This window comes from Mus pahari, chromosome 2 (assembly GCF_900095145.1).
Source record: "Mus pahari chromosome 2, PAHARI_EIJ_v1.1, whole genome shotgun sequence".
Classification (NCBI taxonomy): Eukaryota; Metazoa; Chordata; class Mammalia; order Rodentia; family Muridae; genus Mus; species Mus pahari.
This window is the reverse complement of record NC_034591.1, coordinates 16064980-16083585: the sequence shown is the minus strand read 5'-3', so window position 1 is coordinate 16083585 and position 18606 is coordinate 16064980. Positions and strand designations below refer to the sequence as shown.

Genomic DNA, 18606 nt, shown 5'->3' with positions numbered 1-18606 from the left:
GAATCCTGGTCAGTGGATTCTACAAGCCGCCATCTGGCTCCTCCCATCGTTCCTCCCCTTCTCTGCAGAACCCTCTGAGCTCTGACTAATGTTTGCTACGGGACTCTGTATCTGCATCCATGAGTTCTGGATGAAGCCTCTCTGATGACTGGTCACAGAACATTCTGCAGGCAGGACAAAATGTAGGTTGAAAGTGTTGTGGCTGGGTTGGTGTCCCAATCCCTCCACTAGAGACCTTGCCTGGTTACAGAAGATGGCAGCTTCAGGCTCCATGTTCTCTCGTAGACTCTATGAGTTCCTATTGCACTAGGTTCTACCTTGCCCCCCAAAGGGTCCCCAATTCCAGTTGTTTCTCTCAATATTCCTCCACTACCTGATCCTTCCTGTTGCCAACCCCACCTACCCCAGTCCACCCATAAATCTATTCTATTTCCCCTTCCCAGGGAGATCTTTGTGTTCCTCCATAAGCCTTCCTTGTTACTTAGCCTTTCTGGGTCTGTGGATTGTAATATGAAAGAACTGTATAATAAAACTTCAAGTCTTTGAAGAAGGAAATTGAAGAAGATATCAGAAGATGGAAAGACCTCCTATACTAGAAAGATTAATATAATGAAAATGGCCTTCCTACCAAAAGCATCTATAGATTCAATGCAATCCCCACCAAAATTCCAACAGAATTCTTTATAGACCTTGAAAGAACAATATTCGACTTCACATGGAAAAACAAAGCACCAAGAATAGCTAAAGCAATAATGTACAATTAAAAAAATCCAGAGGCATCACATCCCTCATTTTAAGCTGTACTACAGAGCTGTAATAATAAAAACCACATGGGATTGACATAAGACCTTCATCAATGGAATGGAATCAAAGATCCATGTATAAATTCACACACCTATCAACAACTGATTTTTGATAAAGAAAGGAAAGTATCTTCAACAAACTGTGCTGGTCTAACTGGATGTCTGTATGTAGAAGAATGCAAATACTTCAATATTTATTACTCTGCACAAAACTCAAGTCCAAGTGGATCAAAGACCTCAACATAAAAACAGATACACTGAAACTGCTAGAAGAGAGAGTGAGGAATAGCCTTGAATGCATTGGCATAGGAAAATACTTCCCAAATAGAACACCAACAGTGCAGGCAATTAATAAATTGGGATTTCATGAAACTCAAAAGGTTCTTTAAGGCAAAGGACACCTTCAATAGAACAAAATGGCAGCCTGCAGAATGGGAAAATATCTTCACCAACCCCACATCTGACAGAGGGCTGATATCCAAATACATAAAGAACTCAAGAAACTAGACATCAACAAAGCAAATAATCCAATTTTAAAACGGGGTATAGATTTAAACAGAAAATTTTCAACAAAGGCATCTAAAGTAACTGAGAAGCACGTAAAGAAATGTCAGACATCCTTAGCCATCAGGGAAAGTAAATCAAAATGACTTTGAGATTCCACCTTGCACCTGTCAGAATGGATAAGATAAAAACTCAAGTGACAGCTTCTGTTGGCAAGGATGTGGAGCAAGTGGAACACTCCTTCACTGCTGGTGGGGTGCAAACTTATACAACCACTGTGGAAATCAATATAGTGGTTTCTCAGAAATTTGGGAATTGATCTACCTTAAGACCCAGCTATACTGCTCCTGGGCATATACCCAAAGGATGCTCCATCCTATCACAAGGACCCTTGCTCCACTATGTTCATAGCAGCTTTTTCATAGTAGCCAGAAACTAGAGACAACCTAGAGTCCCTCAACAGAAGAATGGATAAATGTACAACATGATGGAATATTACTCAGCTGTTAAAAACAATGACATCATTAAATCTGTATGAAAATGGATGGAGCTAGAAAAACATTACTCTGAGTATGGTAACCCAGACCCAGAAAGACAAACCTGGGATGTACTCAGTTATAAGTGAATATTAGCTGTAAAGTGAACAATTATCATGCTACAATACATTCCATTTTTAATGGGATATTCTTACTATCTCTGTGTGTAGAAGCTCTGTACACATAGTTTTGCAAGTCTTTTAGTCATTACTTTGGTAATCTCAGTTAAAATTTTCCCTCTTCCCCAATTATCTAACTGAAGTTACTTTTTTCATAAGCTATCTCTATCCCATTACTCTGTCTTCACTGCACTTACAGTGATCTGAAATCACCTTTTGTTATTTGTATCTCTTCTTCTACCTGGCACTCAGAGGTCTTATTGACCAATATATTCCCTAGTACTAAAAGAATTCCAGACACATAGAAGACAGCCATAGATATAGATGAAAAGGTATTGGTGTACTAACAGTTGACTTCAAATGACAACAGTTTTGGAAATTTATATATCCACACATACACACATATATATACATACATACACAAATACAGACACACACACATACATATGTTACTATACCTTTCTTTAAGAGAGTTAATGTAGCTATTTAAAGAACTCAAGAAATTCCTAAGATTTTCGTTCTTAACACTAGGTCCTGGACATTTTCTCCGAGTAGATATATTCAGACTGATCTGTCCACACATGACCTACAGCATACCATGTAAGGCTTGTGAGATAAACTACAGACTTTAATAAAGCGTCACATCTACAGCTGTTGTAAGCTACTGCCAAACAGCACCTTGACACATACCCACTGTTATGTTACCCATCTTGCTTTGTAAGATGATATTTCCTGCAAAAGAGAGAAAACAAGAATTCCAAATTACCGTAGATAATAGAGAAGGAACTGTGTTACAGAGAATCCTAATGCATAACTGTACATCCACAAGTCATTACTACTACCACTTCTCTTGTGGTCATTTTTGTCAATATCAGAAATCTAGTTGAGTTAGTTGCAATTCTGAAACAAATGACGTTAGGCACATAACCTTCACCTCCCTCTCCAGACCTGAAGATTTTACAGCATAACTACAAAACAATCCTTCTTACACATGGAGGAAAGATAACTGCACCCAAAAAAGCCTGTCAAGAATACTCAAAAGGTCCTCCTTACACATTTTCAACATAAACATCAATTCATTAACTCAACACAGTTGTACAAATCCACATTTTAACCAAGGAACACAAATACTTCAGAAAAATGTCTTTTTTCTTTTCTTTTCTTTTTCAGGCCACTTGCCATGTCTGCTGGATTAAGGTGGTTTCTGAGCCAAGAGTTAAGCTGGTTTGGGATAAGAATAATGAATGCACAGATGCATGGCTAACAGAGGAAAACACTTCAAAGCTTCTCACTGTGCAGTGAAATACATTTTCCAGAATGGCGATAGGTATTATAACCATTCTTCTCAGCTCACTTAGTTTAAAAACAGGACTGTTCTTCACATGTGTGTGTGTGGGTACCAGTACTTCTAGAATCAGAAGTTCATAGCTGCTTCCCCCAAAATGTACGCAATAACTTCATCTTTTCTAATATAATCCTAAAGTACACAAACAAGAAATAACTTGAATTCAAAATTAATCCAGAGTAATTTTATTTCATCTATTTTATAAATAATAGTATGTCAATTTCTATGGAAAGTAAAAAAGAGGACATTTGATTTGATGCTCAGTAGTCAGGCATGCATGATGGCAAAACTCCCTGTAAAGGTCCAACATTCCATCTCATGTGAACAAGGGGACATTTGTGTAGGGATAAGAACATGGTTTTAATGGAGAAGTCCATAAAATTATTTTTGTCTTAGGACATTGCAAGGCTTTGAATATCTTGTTAAATGTGTTATGTAAATATTACTTCATTGGTGTGCTATAAATACTCTCTTCCAACTTTCAAACCCAGAAAATATAGTTTCACCATCACATGCCAACAGCAGCCAAAAGCATGCAGCTTCTAACATGGCTTCCACTATTCCTTCCTCTTAACACCCATGCCCTCTGCATGGCCTTCCGTCATGTGCAGGCCAGACCTCAGTGACTTGCCTAAAGGTTGTGGGATGTCATTTCCATGGTTAGGTTATAAAAAGATTATGATTCTGTATTTCTAGTCCTCTACTCTTCTCATGGAAGTCAATTGCCCTTTGAAACTGGCCACTGGACAAGGGAATCAACAGACCTCTGGCTAACAGGGCAACAGCCCTAAGTAGGCGTGGAGCCATTTTCACCCTCACGGAACCCTGATAAGAGCTCACAGCCCAGGATGGCGTTGTGAGTATAATCCTATGAGAGATGTTGAGTCAGAGACCCAGTTAGGACACTCTGGAACTAAGACACAGTTTTATAACCAGTTAGCCAGTGAGTCCAGGCACACAAACACAAGAAAACTGAGAAATCCCAGACATTATAATAGTCTTAATGTAACAAAATATTATTTTTAAATACAAATATGATTCTCTCAAAGTAGTCGCTAGTGGGTATGATACGAAGTCTTGACAAAATGATTCTTACAGCTGTAAGACAAAAGTTTAAGATTCACAGAGAATGAAGGCTGCTTCTCATTATAGTGACATGTATCTAATAACATTCCTCTTGACTATTAGAGTTCTATGTGCAGTGAAAAAAACATATGGAACAAAAAGATTACGAATCTAAAGAATGGTTAGAAAAAATTCAAGAATGAATAAACAACAAAAATGTACATATATGCACAATAATAATAATCAAAGAAAAAGAGGCCATCAACTTGAGGAGGGGACATGAGAGGGGCTGAAGAAAGGAAAAGTTGGGGGAAAGTATATAACTATATATCAGTTAACATATATTAAAACACAAAAATTTATTTTCCACAAACACAAAAATACTTTTTAAAAATCTCTACCTTAAACAGAAATAGTCCAAAGTATTCAGAATATACAAATGAATTTCTGCCTTAGCTATTTTGTAGAATAAAGCAGAACACATAAAAGTATACAAATGAACAATGGGCATAAATAGCATAATTACCTACTCTTTGGTTTTATCTATCTCATGGTGATCACTGCAGTACTAAATGCATAACTATTTGAGTCAAACTTAGAAAAGGTCTTTACTCTCTATGAAATCAGAACCATATGGCCTCTGTGTTTTCTGATATTCTCCAGTACAACTTTCCCAGAAATTCCAGTATTTAAGAAAACATAGTTTTTTCTAATCTCACAACCTTCATTTTCACATGGTTAGAGAAAACAAATGATTCGATTCAAAGGTAAAAACACTATTTTTATTTCAGCAAAAGAATATGATTATGGTTAAACAGTACATACACCTTCATGATCTAGACAGAGCCCTTCAAATGTCCCCAGCAGAGGCAGCCCTTTGGGTGGTTTTGAGGTGGTACATGGGAGAGAGAGGAAGGAGGGCACTTGCTATCACAAGGCTAAATACTAAGAATATAGAAACAGAACGTGGTCCTTTCTCTTTAGAGGTTTATAACTAAGCAATGATTTATAGACAATGGAAAGCCAGAGATAGGGGAGGGAGAGGGAGAGGGAGAGGGAGAGGGAGAGAAGAGAGAAGAGAGAAGAGAGAAGAGAGAAGAGAGAAGAGAGAAGAGAGAAGAGAGAAGAGAGAAGAGAGAAGAGAGAGAGTTTAAAATGCTGGGAAAAGCATTTCACGTGGAATATAAAGACATGGTCATAATGACCCAAGGCTCTGATACAGGTCTCAGGGGTATAAAATAATTTATAACCATACAGAACAAAAGGTGAGGATTCATACAATTCTGGAAGAGAAGGCAGAGCCCAAGCAGGAAGTTAGAAGGGCTTCGGAAGAATAGTGTGTTTGATGTGTTTCTAATAAACCACTATCACTACATGAGGGAGATGGGCTTGAAGAAGGCAACGCTAGAGGAAGAACTACTGCTCTGTAAGAGGTGACAAAGTCTGCAGAAGGCTAGAAGCCAAAGGAAAAAGATGGGAGAGACTGAATCAACATTTAGGAGATTTATGAAACTTAAATTTAGTGGCTGAGTAAAGGGGGATGAGAGAGAATTAAAAATAAGTCATGGGCTCATAGCATGGGGCTATGGCAACGTAAAACCTTGCAAGTGTCAATAGAGAGGTACTCTGGACGAGGTCGGGAGGCTGCAGAAGGGGTAGGAAATGAGAGGAGAATCTGAGATGCCCATGAAAACCCACTGGCTGTGTGTAATGGGTAGTGAGATGAGGTCTCGCCCAGGAGGTCAGGGTTAAAGATGCGAGCTGAATCATCAAGATGCAGAAGTGGCTAAGACTCAAGAATATACAGCACACAGTGGGACAGAGACATCCATGAGCCTGGAGAATACCGACACTAGAGACAGAGGAAGGAAGTACAGGTGTTTATGAAAGCGACACTAGGAGACATGCCTGCCAGAGTCCATTGACACCTGTGTGCCTCTCTTCCCCCTCCTTAGAACATGCTGAACCATCTATGCCACCTCCGCAATCTGTAAATATTCTGTCTAGGGGCATATGGGAAGAAGTAACATACACACTTAGTACAATTTACCAAAGGCAAGCTTTTACTCAGAGTTATGTAGAAAGACTTTTTAGAACTATATGTTGGATTCTTTCAGCTGAGAAAAAAAAAATCAGTTTAAACCTTTATTTAAAAAAAAAAAAAAAAAGCAAAACCAAATAAATCCTGAACAGGCAGGTCTTAGACATATTCTCAAAGTTTATATCTATTTTTAAAAGATGCTCAGAAATAGCAACATGTTTTCTCATAAAAGTAAGTTTAGGAGGCAGAAGCCGGCCAGGATGGCATGCCCTCGCTCCTCTGGGTGCAGTCAGCCAGCCTACTGGGCCAGCGCCAGTTCGGGGAGGGAAGGGATACAGGGTGAAGGAGATGGAAGTGATGGGTGGAAGCGAGAGTAGCAGAGTTGTGTACACGCTGTGGAGAGAGGCAGCTCTGGTGATGGGTGAGAGAGGACCGAGGTGGATGGTGATCATGTCGTTGCCCAGTGGGTCAACGGGCTGGTGTACAGCAGCCCAGAGCTTAAGCAGATGCAGACTCAGCCCCAGAACAAGCTGCCCAACTGCGGGATCATCTAGCTCTGGGCAGAGGCCCCACATGAGAACAGTTCACCTTCTACAGTAGTCCTCCTTGAGGTTACCACCATGTCCCACGATACTCTGAGGGCATGTGGGAGTCAGTGGCCCTGATGTAGCTGGGGTCCAGACTGATGTGGAGGACCATGTTGTCACCTGATGACATGTAGATGTTCGTGGTCTGTGCCACAGCCTGAGTCCATGGTGTTGTCCCTGGGCCCCCAGGGACCATACTGATGTGAGTGGCCCAATCTCCCACCTGAGACCTCAGTGGTGACCATGCTGTTGAAGGCCACGTCTGGGTCTGAGGTCCTGCTACAAGATGGGGTCTGAATTGATATCCATGGCCCATGTCACCTCTAAAGACCAGCAGAGGTCCCTGCTCTGCATTGCTGCCTGAAGCCATGTTTATGTTTGTGGGCCACGCTGCTGCTAGGGACCTTAGGGATCTGGGTGGCCTGTACTGTTACCTGAGTGCATGGTGACAGAGGCCATGTCTGGGTCCTTAATGTCCCCCGGTCTATGTTGATATTTGTAGCCTACGCTACCACCAAAGGCCATATGGATGCCCTTGGTATATGCTGAGGCCTGAAGTCATGTTGATGTCCATGCAAAACGCTGCCACTGGGGACAACACTGATGCGGGTGGCTTACACGGTCACCTGAGGCCATGGTGATATCTGGGTCAGTGATGTCACCAAGGGCCATGTCTGGGTCCATGGTCTTACTGCAGCTGTGTTGATGTTCTTGACCCATGTTGCCACCAAATGCCAGGCAGATGTCCGTGGTCTATGCTATGTACAGAAGCCATCTTGATGTCCGTGATTGCATCTGCATCAGAGGGCCTTATCTGGGTCTGTGGCCCTACAGCAACTGGGAGCCCTGTTAGTGGCCTGTGCTGACATTAGAAGCCATGGGACCATGCGCCCATGATCCATAAAGAGTAAATAAGCTATTTTTGCAGTGATATAGATGACTGCAGATACAGTTGAGAAAAGGGGACATGGAAGACATCTGTGACAACCTCTCCCTTCCTCCTTTCCTCCCCAAATAGCAACAGCCTAGACAGGAAGCTATCATAGAGAACTCCTAAAAACTGTGATAGGACGCTGGAGCCCTCCATGAGAGATGACTTCCAGCAGGGACTGGAAGGACTCAGCTTTATTTAGAGAGTAGGCCCCTGAGAGTTTGACCATGCCCCAGTGAGGATACAGATAACATAAACTGATCTTTCTTTCTTTCTTTCTTTCTTTCTTTCTTTCTTTCTTTCTTTCTTTATTTATTTATTTATTTATTTATTGCTGTGGAGGAGGTCATTAGAGCAAGGGGCAGGAAAGGACTGGGAAGTCCTTGGTAGGGGTGTATGGTGTTAAATCCTCAAACAAAGAATCGATAAAAATATTATGTTGGAAAAAAAGTTTAGGATCTTAAGCTTAAATACAGCCAATATTTTTATGGTTTGTGTTATACAACCATCTGCTGAGAGGGTGAGAACAAGGAATTCACTGAAATCTATGTTCAGGGTCTTACTAGGATGTGGGCCCTTACTGCCATCCATCCATGCCACCTTGATACTCTGAGCTTCAACAACACGTGCCTCTACGCTCTGGGAACAAGGATGGAGGCCAGGTAATCACAGGAGAGGGAGCGAGTGATGCTGGTTTACCTATGTGATTTAAAATAGTCAAAGCACTGGGTGTGCAGAATGAGTTAGACTCTTTCTAATCTCTTTTACCTGTACTGGAAAACAGGGAACAGAGGGAAAAACCGGCTGAATAACATGGAAGTGACTGAATAAAATTCCCCTCCTACTCCTGCTTACGCATGCACCAAAGCTATAAAAGGAGTTGTGAGAGAGTTGTTTTGACACAGAGTGACAATGGACAGCACCAGCAGATAGGTGGGAGGGGACTGAGGAAGTGAGACAGAAGTCCTTCCACGGCTACCATTTCCTGCCCAACTCTGGCACACAGTAGCCAATCAATAAGTGCATTTAATGAATAAATTTAACCGTAGCAGAGGCTATGATTCATCATGCAGAGCCTCCTTTAGACCTGAAGGGCTTTTGTTCATAGATGCTGAGAGAACTGCCGGCACACAGCCCTTTGAGGACAGCCCTCTTTGGAAACAGCTTCAACTGAAGACAGCCATCTTGGCCCAAGATCACACTCCTTCCTGGAGCAGGTGGGATCTAATGACCTGGGATAGAAAACTCCAGTTTCCCTCACTGCAACGTGAGACAACTCTGAGGAACCCTGCCAGCTTCAGAGCTGTCCTTGGGACTGCTGAAAGTCTATCAGAGTCTGGCTTCTCCATGGAGATGGGGCTTCTTTCCCTGACATGGCTCGGGGCCCAGGAAGTCTCTCCAGTAAACACTGCATTCTTATTCCCATCTCAGTGTTCTCTCAGGAAAACCCTACCTAAGGCAACAGTGCATGAGAGACTCATTTAAACTATGTAAGGAAGTATACTTGACTTCATATTAAAGCCAATAAATATCCAAAGACCTTAGAAAACTAAACTCTTATAACTAGCAATATTTATTTCATCTACTTTAATCATTAGATCTAGAAATGTATTCAATTTAGTGGTAAATTTCCCCAAATTCCATTCTACCTGTCTAAAATGAAATAAAATATTTAAAAAGCATTAATGTATTGAATATGAACATGGCGTAAAGCAGAATAGGAAACAGCTGTTTCTCCTGCAGTGTTGGTCAATCATTATCTATCTTGGTAAGTAATTATTTTACACCAAAACCTACTTATATATTATTTATAATACTAATATGTCTCTTCTACCAATATACTGATATAGGCCATATCAGACCAGAATAAATAAAGGCAGGGAGGTTTTCTAGCTCTCTGTCAGGCGAGGTGTGCGGATGTGTCAGCCAGGAGCTGGGACTGTGCCTGAGCATGGTCAGGAGCTAGGCAGCTGGGAGGGCACTGGGGTAGGCGGTCATGTCAGAAGGCACGTTGCACTGGCTGCCAGAGTGCCTTTTGGACACTTCCTTGAGTTATTTCGGTGTGGACTGGGTTGGTAGGAGGAGGGCAGATGGCTTTTCCCAGCTCGTGCTTGAGCAGGGGTGAGCGGTGGGCTCCAAGCAAACAAATCCCTTAGTTATGACCACCAAATAAGCGTAATGCTTACTAAAAGCCGTTTAAAACATGAAGTTACAACGCACTGCTGCTCACTGCTGAACTACTACTACTGCATAGCTCTGCTCTTTCTTAGGTTCAAATAACGTTACCAATGCAGGGACTGTCGAGGCTTAGTCATTAAGATGAGGTGCAAAGGTTATTCTAATTAATTACCTAAGTACACTTTTTTTTTTTTTAACAGAAGACTACTTGCTGATTTGTTACTTGCTAGCATGACTAGCAGTAACCACATTCTAATACAACTTAATAATTTGTGCTCACTTCTAAAACGTGGGAGTGCTGCCAAAATGTATGGACACTGATATCCAGCCTCACTAAGAAGTGAAATGAGCGGGCCATGCATGGAAAAATGTTCAAGACCACACTTGGAGAAGGCCCAGCAGGCTCTTAGCAGATGTGCACATACTGTACTGTTTTCAAGGATTAAGTGGGTCTTAATGCTACCCCTATGTATTGCAGAGCATACACCTGGACTTGAATCATCAGGTCTGTGGAAACATAAAACAGCAGAATAACACCCACCACCAGTAGGCCTTTGGCCAGATTATCTCAACATTGTGTGTTCTTACTTTCTCTTTCCACAGTGCAAACATTAACTAAGTAATGTTGCTCTCTGTGGATATATGCTTTGGAAATCACAACAGAACACTCAAAGACAAATGAAATAGCACATTGCTAAGAGGACCTGTGCCAGGAGAAATATACATAAATGTAGTGTACCCAAAATAGAGTATCTATAATCTGACCTACCCAAATGCTTAATTCATTTAACCTCTCATATCATGGAAAGTAACTGCTAAGAATTCCACCTTTATTAACACCGCTTTTATTTCATCTCTTAGATATTGTTTCTTCTTATAAAATATGTTTAAATATCAACTACTGGGGCTGGAGAGATGACATGTGTACATGTACACAGGCACACTAAAATAATAAAAATCATTTTTAAAAAATCAGCTTTATATAAAATAAAAATAAAAAATTAGCTTTATATAAAATTGTATAATTTCCATAATTCTCTTCACATTAAAATAAATTAGCTTGTAAGTTATTTTACTTTCATAGATTTTTTTTTAAAAGATGGCTACTGTACAATTAATTATGTAGGTCAGTTTCCTGATCTTGCTCTAACTGTATAGTCATCTCTTAGATTTTCTGCCATGTAGAAAGTCTGAGATAGACTAGGCCTTTGTCAGCTTACCATGAACATTTCCTAGTACAATATCCCCAGCAGCAGAAGACAGAAAGGAAGATTCTGTATAAAGATACTTGGCTTGAAGCAAACCATCCTCCGTAGATATATTAACACAACTTCCCTGAAGTTTATCTATGGTCACAGTCTAGTAAGAGAGAGACTGTTATCAGTTCATTATAAAACAAAGTGTAAACAACCAGAACAGTTCATCTACAACAGCAGTTCTCAATCTGAGAGTCACAACCCCCGCAGGGGTAGCATTTCAGACATCCTGCACATCAGATATTTACATTATGATTCATAACAGTAGCAAAATTACCATTATGAAGTAATATAGCAAAATAACATTATGATTGGGGGTCACCATAACACGAGGCACTGTATTAAAGGGTCCCAGCATTGGGAAGATGAGAACCATGGCTCTAGAGTGAAGACCAGCTTCAAGAGAGGTACACAATCACCGTGACAACTGCAAGACTGTGAGCACATGCATTCTCTGAAGATGGGGAACAGAGCCAATATGCAAGTCCTCCACTGATTTATGCCTTCTTTACTTTCTCTGAACAATGTTTGTTATGTTCTCTATGTAGACTTTGTCTTATTCGTTTATTCCCACCAGATATTTGAAAAGTGCTCTTACACAGTATCTCTTAAAAGTTTGTTATCTTGACTTTTATATTTGACCTTAATCTAGCAACCACAATAAACTCATCAATTCAAGTAATTTATTTGTATTAGGAAAAATTTCCACATGCATACTTATCTCCATATGACCACTCAATTCCTTTGCTTATCTTATTCATTCTTATATTAATTATGTTCGCTGCGCTGTTTTTATTCTTTTTCTTACATCTGGCTCCGCCTTCATCCAACAGTGAATGGTAGGACTAGATGGAGAAGCAGCCTGCCTGTATGTACCTCACTGTATTTCTCAAAGGGAAACGCACAGCATCTCGGAGGGAGCATGAAGCTTGTTACAGACGATGCAGGTATCTTTTACCTGACTAAAGGGCCAAATGCAGCTATTTCTATTCAAATTCACGGACGCATTTTGATTTTGCTGAAATGCACAACTTCTCTTACATGTTAACACAGTAACTATAAACTTCTAAAACATTTCCACCTTATATCAATAAAGTGGTCGCTTTCCAGTAAATAAAAAGAGAGGATTTTATATCTATCCTTAATTTTATCTGACAAAATTCAGTGTGTATTTATGTTTCAAATATTGTTTACTGCATAAAACAGAGTGAGTGAGAGCCCCATGTCATCCCCATGTGATAAACAAACACGTGTTCAGGTGAAGGGGTTGGCAGGGCACTCTCAATTACTAGGATGGCTTGCCACAATTCTGCCCAGGAACAAAAAGCAGTACACCGGGTCATTTAAACAGGCAGCACTGCCATTGTGAACACGCTGACATCAGCACCACCCTTCCTCCCACACTTCCCAGAAACCGTTAAGAACGTTAGCAAATGTTATCGAACAAGACTGAATTTCAAGAACAAAATATTAAAGACACCAGTACAAAATAAAGAGACGTGTACTCAGGGGTCTTATGACCTCTAGATTCACAGTATGTAACTTTATCATTTTCTATATTTTTTTACAAAGTACATAAAAATATTGCTTTATAATCACCCGTTTATATATGGGCTGATAGAAACTTTTACTTTAAATCTAGTTTCAACAAATCTGTCACCAAAAAAGGGGGCGTTTTACTTATAAATAGATTTAACAGAATATAAATGTTTTATCTTCCATAGGCTTACAGTAAAGGCATAAAACTCAAGGGAAAAAAAACTCCACCTACAAAGTCTACTCATGAAAACTTGCTTAATATTCATGGTTTCACATTTTCCAAGAATTTCCATAAAACAGGCAACAAAATGCCATGTTCTAGCCTTTCAATAGAGAATGGGGCTGTTTTAGGGAACACCAAAGCTGAACCGTAAAGCAGTATTTGAAACACTGAATTAGCTAAGGTGTGCTTGTGCTTAGATTCTGCTCACCCCCACAGTAAATAAAGCTGGAGTTCAAGGCTCTCTTTATGAGCACGTGGAAAATGCCAAGGATCTGTACTGTTCATTCAAAACTAAGTGTGTCCCTAGGAAGCCAGAAGATACCTGGTACTACCAAAGCAAACAAAAGGAGGTAAATTCCAGCACACCCCAACACAACAGAGTTGTCAATCACTGCACACGATTCCCAGGAGCAAAAAGTAGCACACCAGGGCCACACATCCTGAACCGTATCAGATAGGACCTCAAACAACTTGGCTAGCGTGGTTGACAGCAACATACCGATAAGGTCTTATTTAATCATAATGTCAGTGGATAAAATGTCACATGTAGACACCCTAGATTAAACTGTATACTCTGATTGTTAACAGAAGTTATTTAAAGAAAGAACAAAAGGGAGTTCAGAAAACACATATCTTCCTGAGAGGTACTGCTAAAATTAATTTTTACTTAAGGAGGGATTTTTCCCTATACTTAGTTAATTTATATATACACACGTTGAATATATATGTATATATACATACATGTATATATGTATATATATAAACATATATATGTATATATAAACATATATATGTATATATATATATATTAAAAAAAAAACAGGAAGTGCTGTGACTCTATAGTCCCGACAGAAAGAAAAGTACAGCTCGTCATCATTTTAACCTACAGTCACATGAAATAAATGTCTATACTCTGTCACGTTATAATGGTTGATTCAAAATTAATATCATTTAAAACAGCCACACAACCAAGAAAGCTATTGTTTATGATCTCTCTCTCTCTCACACACACACACACACATACACACGAATAATAAAATGTAGTATAATTTTTAAAACTGTACCAACAACACTCTGTAAGATATGCTCATAACCTTCATCTGATTTAGATTTTTTTTATAAGATTTAAAACACTATTCATTACAGTAGCAACTAAAAATGCGTAGTCTTCAGATTTTAACCCTACTATTAACAGCATGATATAAAATAATACAAACCATCTTTCTGTAACAGCCAATCTCTGTGGCTGTGGGGTGTGGGTAGGGCACAGGTAGAGAGAGCTTTGGAGAGTAGGAGCTTTATCTCCCAGCGCCACCTAGTGGAAATGCTAAAGCAGGCTTTCAGACGCTTTTAGTTTTTATAGGAATATAGAAATTATATGTATTTTGAACATATCAACTGCTCACCCCACCTCCAATGCATCCCAGAGTCCCTTTGCTGCCTTTTCTCCTCTCTCAACATCACGTTCTCCATTCGAAACCCATGAGTTAAATCAGTGCTGTCCATAAGTGACCATCATTTCAGAATTTACCCTTAGGACGGCCATGAGGCAGCAAGTCTGGGAGAATACAGTACTCAAGTACACCCAGCACCTAAGAAAAACCCAATCCCCGTACGTGTGGTATTAGTTAATGATGTATTCTAATTCATAACATGAGAATAAAAGCCTCTTCAGATAAATCAGACTTATCAAACATCAGGGGTTTAGTGAATCTAATGAACGAAATAAAAGTTCCAAATATGAGCTTATTAAAGAATTAAGTGCATTAAAAAGGAAATATTACACCATAAACTTTGTAGTGGCTGCTGTTCATTGCGAAGCTAAGCTGAAGTTACTGAGAGCATTTCAATCTTACTTTTATCCGATGCATGAATATCTACACTTCTGTAAACTGTCCCAAGACAGATCACATCGCACTAAGCTACTGAGAGCATTTCAATCTTACACTTTTATCCGATGCATGAATATCTATATTTCCGTAAACTGTTCCATGACAGATCACATCACCTCCTTTGGTTTGAACATGCAATTTTTGACTCTGAAAAACAAAAAAACCACAGAGGGTAAAGACAGTAAGCTTGCATGAAACTTTTTGTTCTATGCATGCCCATAAGATAATCTAGGAATTTAAACAAAGTATTAAAAAGACAAAAAGAAACTGTTCTCAAAAGAATTTGGTTTATAGTGTCGCTAACTTTGTCACAGTCACAGATGTGAATCTAAAAACCAATTTACCAATGAATTTTTAGAAAGATCTGTTTCCATAGTAATTCTGCTTTCAGATCTGAAGCTGACCTGAAGTGAATTTCTGGAGTGTTTCTGGAACTCATGACGTTGTAAGCAAATGTTCATACGCATGCTCATTTGTGTAGAGAGAAATAATCATGAGATTTTTCCAAAGAGGCCTATCTATGGCTTAAAGACACCGACATTGTGGGGCTGGTGAGATGGCCTAGCGGGTAAGAGCACCCGACTGCTCTTCCAAAGGTGCAGAGTTCAAATCCCAGCACCCACATGGTGGCTCACAACCATCCTTAACAAGCTCTGACTCCCTCTTCTGGAGTGTCTGAAGACAGCTACAGTGTACTTACATATAATAAATAAATCTTTTTAAAAAATAAAAAAAAAAAAGACACCGACACTGTAATGTGAAACTCACCTAATTCCCACACAACGTGAACAAATTTTAAAAGTGAAAATAAGTCAGAAATTATTGGGGGAGACTTTTGTGCTACACTTTTAAAGCCTGCAAACGTGTGACACCCACGTACTTTATTCCTTAAGGATGCTGAATAAATGCAGCACTACCACACATCTTCCTTGGCTAAGAAAGCAAGCTGGGGCAAGTTTAAGCCTGGAAAGCACAAATGCAAGGTCAACCCCAGCTCCCCAGTCACTTCAGCTGTGCGTCTGTGAGCGAGTCTGCAGGCCGTCTGCTGACTCCTAGTTTCTACTCGTGACAAACGAAGATGCTCCGGGATTAACAAGGCTTAGCCGAGACTCTCAGTACCTGCTAACTGTCCGTCAGCAGTAAGGACTGTTATTAAAATAGCATAGCCCCATGCATGATGTCAAATAACCCTATGTATGATATCAAATAAGTCAAAGACATATTAACAGATGAGCACTCATTTAAGATGATATTGCACCATATTTTTTAAACCTAGGCCAGCTATCTATCCAGTGTCTGCATTTATGAGTGTAAGTTAGCTAAGGCCACACTGCAAGAATAATTCTCTCAGTACCAGGCTGGTGTCTTAGTTTCTTTCTCTGCTGCTGAGATGAAGCATGACAAAACCAACGTTGAGGAGGAGAGGGTTTCCTTGGGTCCATCGGGGAGGGAGCCTAAGGCAAGAGCCTACACTGAGCAGGAATGTCAGAAGAGACCATGAGGGGGTTCTCCTTATTAGCTTCCTCAGCCTGCTTTCTTATATAGCCTAGGACCACCTGCCTAGCGGTGGCACAACCACAGCGGCCTGGGCCCTCCTCATCAACCATTAATGACGTAAAGGCCCCCAGAGGCCAGTCTGATAGATCCTCCATTTAGGTTGCTTCTTCCCAGAGGCTCTAATTTGAGGCAAGTTGCTGTAAACCAGAAGAACAAGTGTCAGTTTTAGTTCTTCTAATTCGTTTTTTGAGCTAGTATATTTGTAAAGACTGTGGGTTCATAGCTTTATTTTCTCTTAACAAGTCTTCTACAGAACAAATACAAAAATTAAAAAAAAAAAAAAAAAATTAAACTCTATCTTGAAATTACTGAAATTAATTCACCAAAACTGAAGCATCATTGAGCAAATAAACATTTCTAAGGAAGAAAAGAAATTACAGTATTCTTATTCAGTTAGTCATTCAAGATGAAGATTTTTATTGCATAGTGTTTTTGTTTATAAGAACCCAAACCAAACTATATGCTAAAAAATGCTATCTGGGGTATTCCTAATCTTTTATGATGTTTTCACAATTAGTTCTTTTAACTGCCTCATCTACAGACAAGCAGGAAAAGCAGGTGTACAGATAAAGATGGACAAATGAACCAATGAGATGAAAACAGGATGTGTCAACCATTCTCATCAATGTTGTGAAAGTTAAAGCTATGAAAGTACAACACAAAGATGTCCAAGTTCAAAGAAGCCTCCAGAGTATTGGGTTTTGATCTTGCAAATGCCGTAACAACTAGAAAGACGAGCAACCTTCCCTACAGAGTATATTTTGAAATATTTATGGCTAAGACCAATCTCATTTTTAAAAATGGAATGTAAAAATGTAATTACAAAACAAGAGGAATTACCTGCTATTCTGCAAAACTGCCTGCCTAATCCTCTGGTAAAAAGCTCCTGGTATATTAAAAGCTTCAGTAAAATAGCCATATATTTTAAGTACAGTTATAGGACATAAAGGCTTTCTTTGTTCTTTAGTAAGTAGAAGAAAATGAAAATGTTGCAAAATGTACTTTGTATCAATGATGCTTGACTTTTAAATTAATTTCAAGATAGAGTTTAATTTTTTAAGTACTTTTTTTTTGTTTTTTAGTCTCTCAAAATCCTAAATATATACTTTTGGATTTTACTACACTTTGAAATGAAGTCTATAATAATAATTATGATATTATAAACATAAAACTTTCAAAGTTGTTATGACATTTATGCTTTTTAAGGCAAAATATTTTTGTAGAGTCTCTAAAAGATGAAAGAGAATAATCTAAATAACAAATTAAGCCTTGTGGTTTGATACAGTATATTATGTTTTGTAGGGGTAAGGTATTTCTGCAACCGGAACAAAGTTACCTTCACAGACTGCAGGATGCTGGTGCCCTGCTCAGTGTTGATTTTACAGCTATCACATTCAATATTCTGCACCTTCACAGAGCCAGACCCTGATGACTCAATATTCAAGTCTAGAAGCAAAAGCAGAAAGAAGGAAAAAGTCAGTGCCTAGGCCACAGAGCATTTTAATACTCCCCGGATACCCAGATCCTCAGCTGGAGATCAGGATGGTTTCTTCCTGAACACAAGAGGTCTTTCCTAAGGCAGCGAGATCAAAGGCAGGGCCTTTCTGACAGTTTAGAGATCATATCTCCTGGCTTGTATCATCTTAAGAGAGGCAATACCACAAGAGGGAATAAAGGAGCTGAGACAGCCATCCTTGTAGGTAGGTACTCACATCTCCTGGGAAATATCATCGAAGCCCCATGCAGCAGAAAGAATACACACAAATGAATAAGGATACAACAGTGAAGGAGCAAGCCATCAAATATCAGCTGAGTCAGCCAGCCTTGTCCTATATCAGATAGGGGACTAATATCCAATATATATATAAAGGACTCAAGAAGATAGACTCCAGAAAAATCAAATAACCCTATTAAAAAATGGGGAACAGAGCTAAACAAAGAATTCTCAACTGAGGAATACCAAATGGCTGAGAAACACCTGAAAAAATGTTCAACATCCTTAATCATCAGGGAAATACAAATCAAAACAA

General features: G+C 39.4%; 1 protein-coding gene across 2 annotated transcripts in view; it reads right to left on the bottom strand.

The window, feature by feature from the left end:
• The window catches only part of Fam185a (family with sequence similarity 185 member A), a 57791-nt gene that overhangs the window by 35534 nt on the left and 3651 nt on the right, over window positions 1–18606 (bottom strand). Inside the window, exons 2-5 of one of the 2 annotated variants that reach the window (XM_021191440.1) lie at window positions 17913–18022; window positions 15074–15166; window positions 11330–11468; window positions 2653–2694 (exon numbers count right to left, since the gene is read on the bottom strand). In XM_021191440.1, coding sequence (XP_021047099.1) covers window positions 2653–2694; window positions 11330–11468; window positions 15074–15166; window positions 17913–18022 — 384 coding nt within the window. The remainder of the gene's footprint in view (window positions 1–2652; window positions 2695–11329; window positions 11469–15073; window positions 15167–17912; window positions 18023–18606) is intronic. The other variant, XM_029535082.1, reaches the window with a different exon arrangement.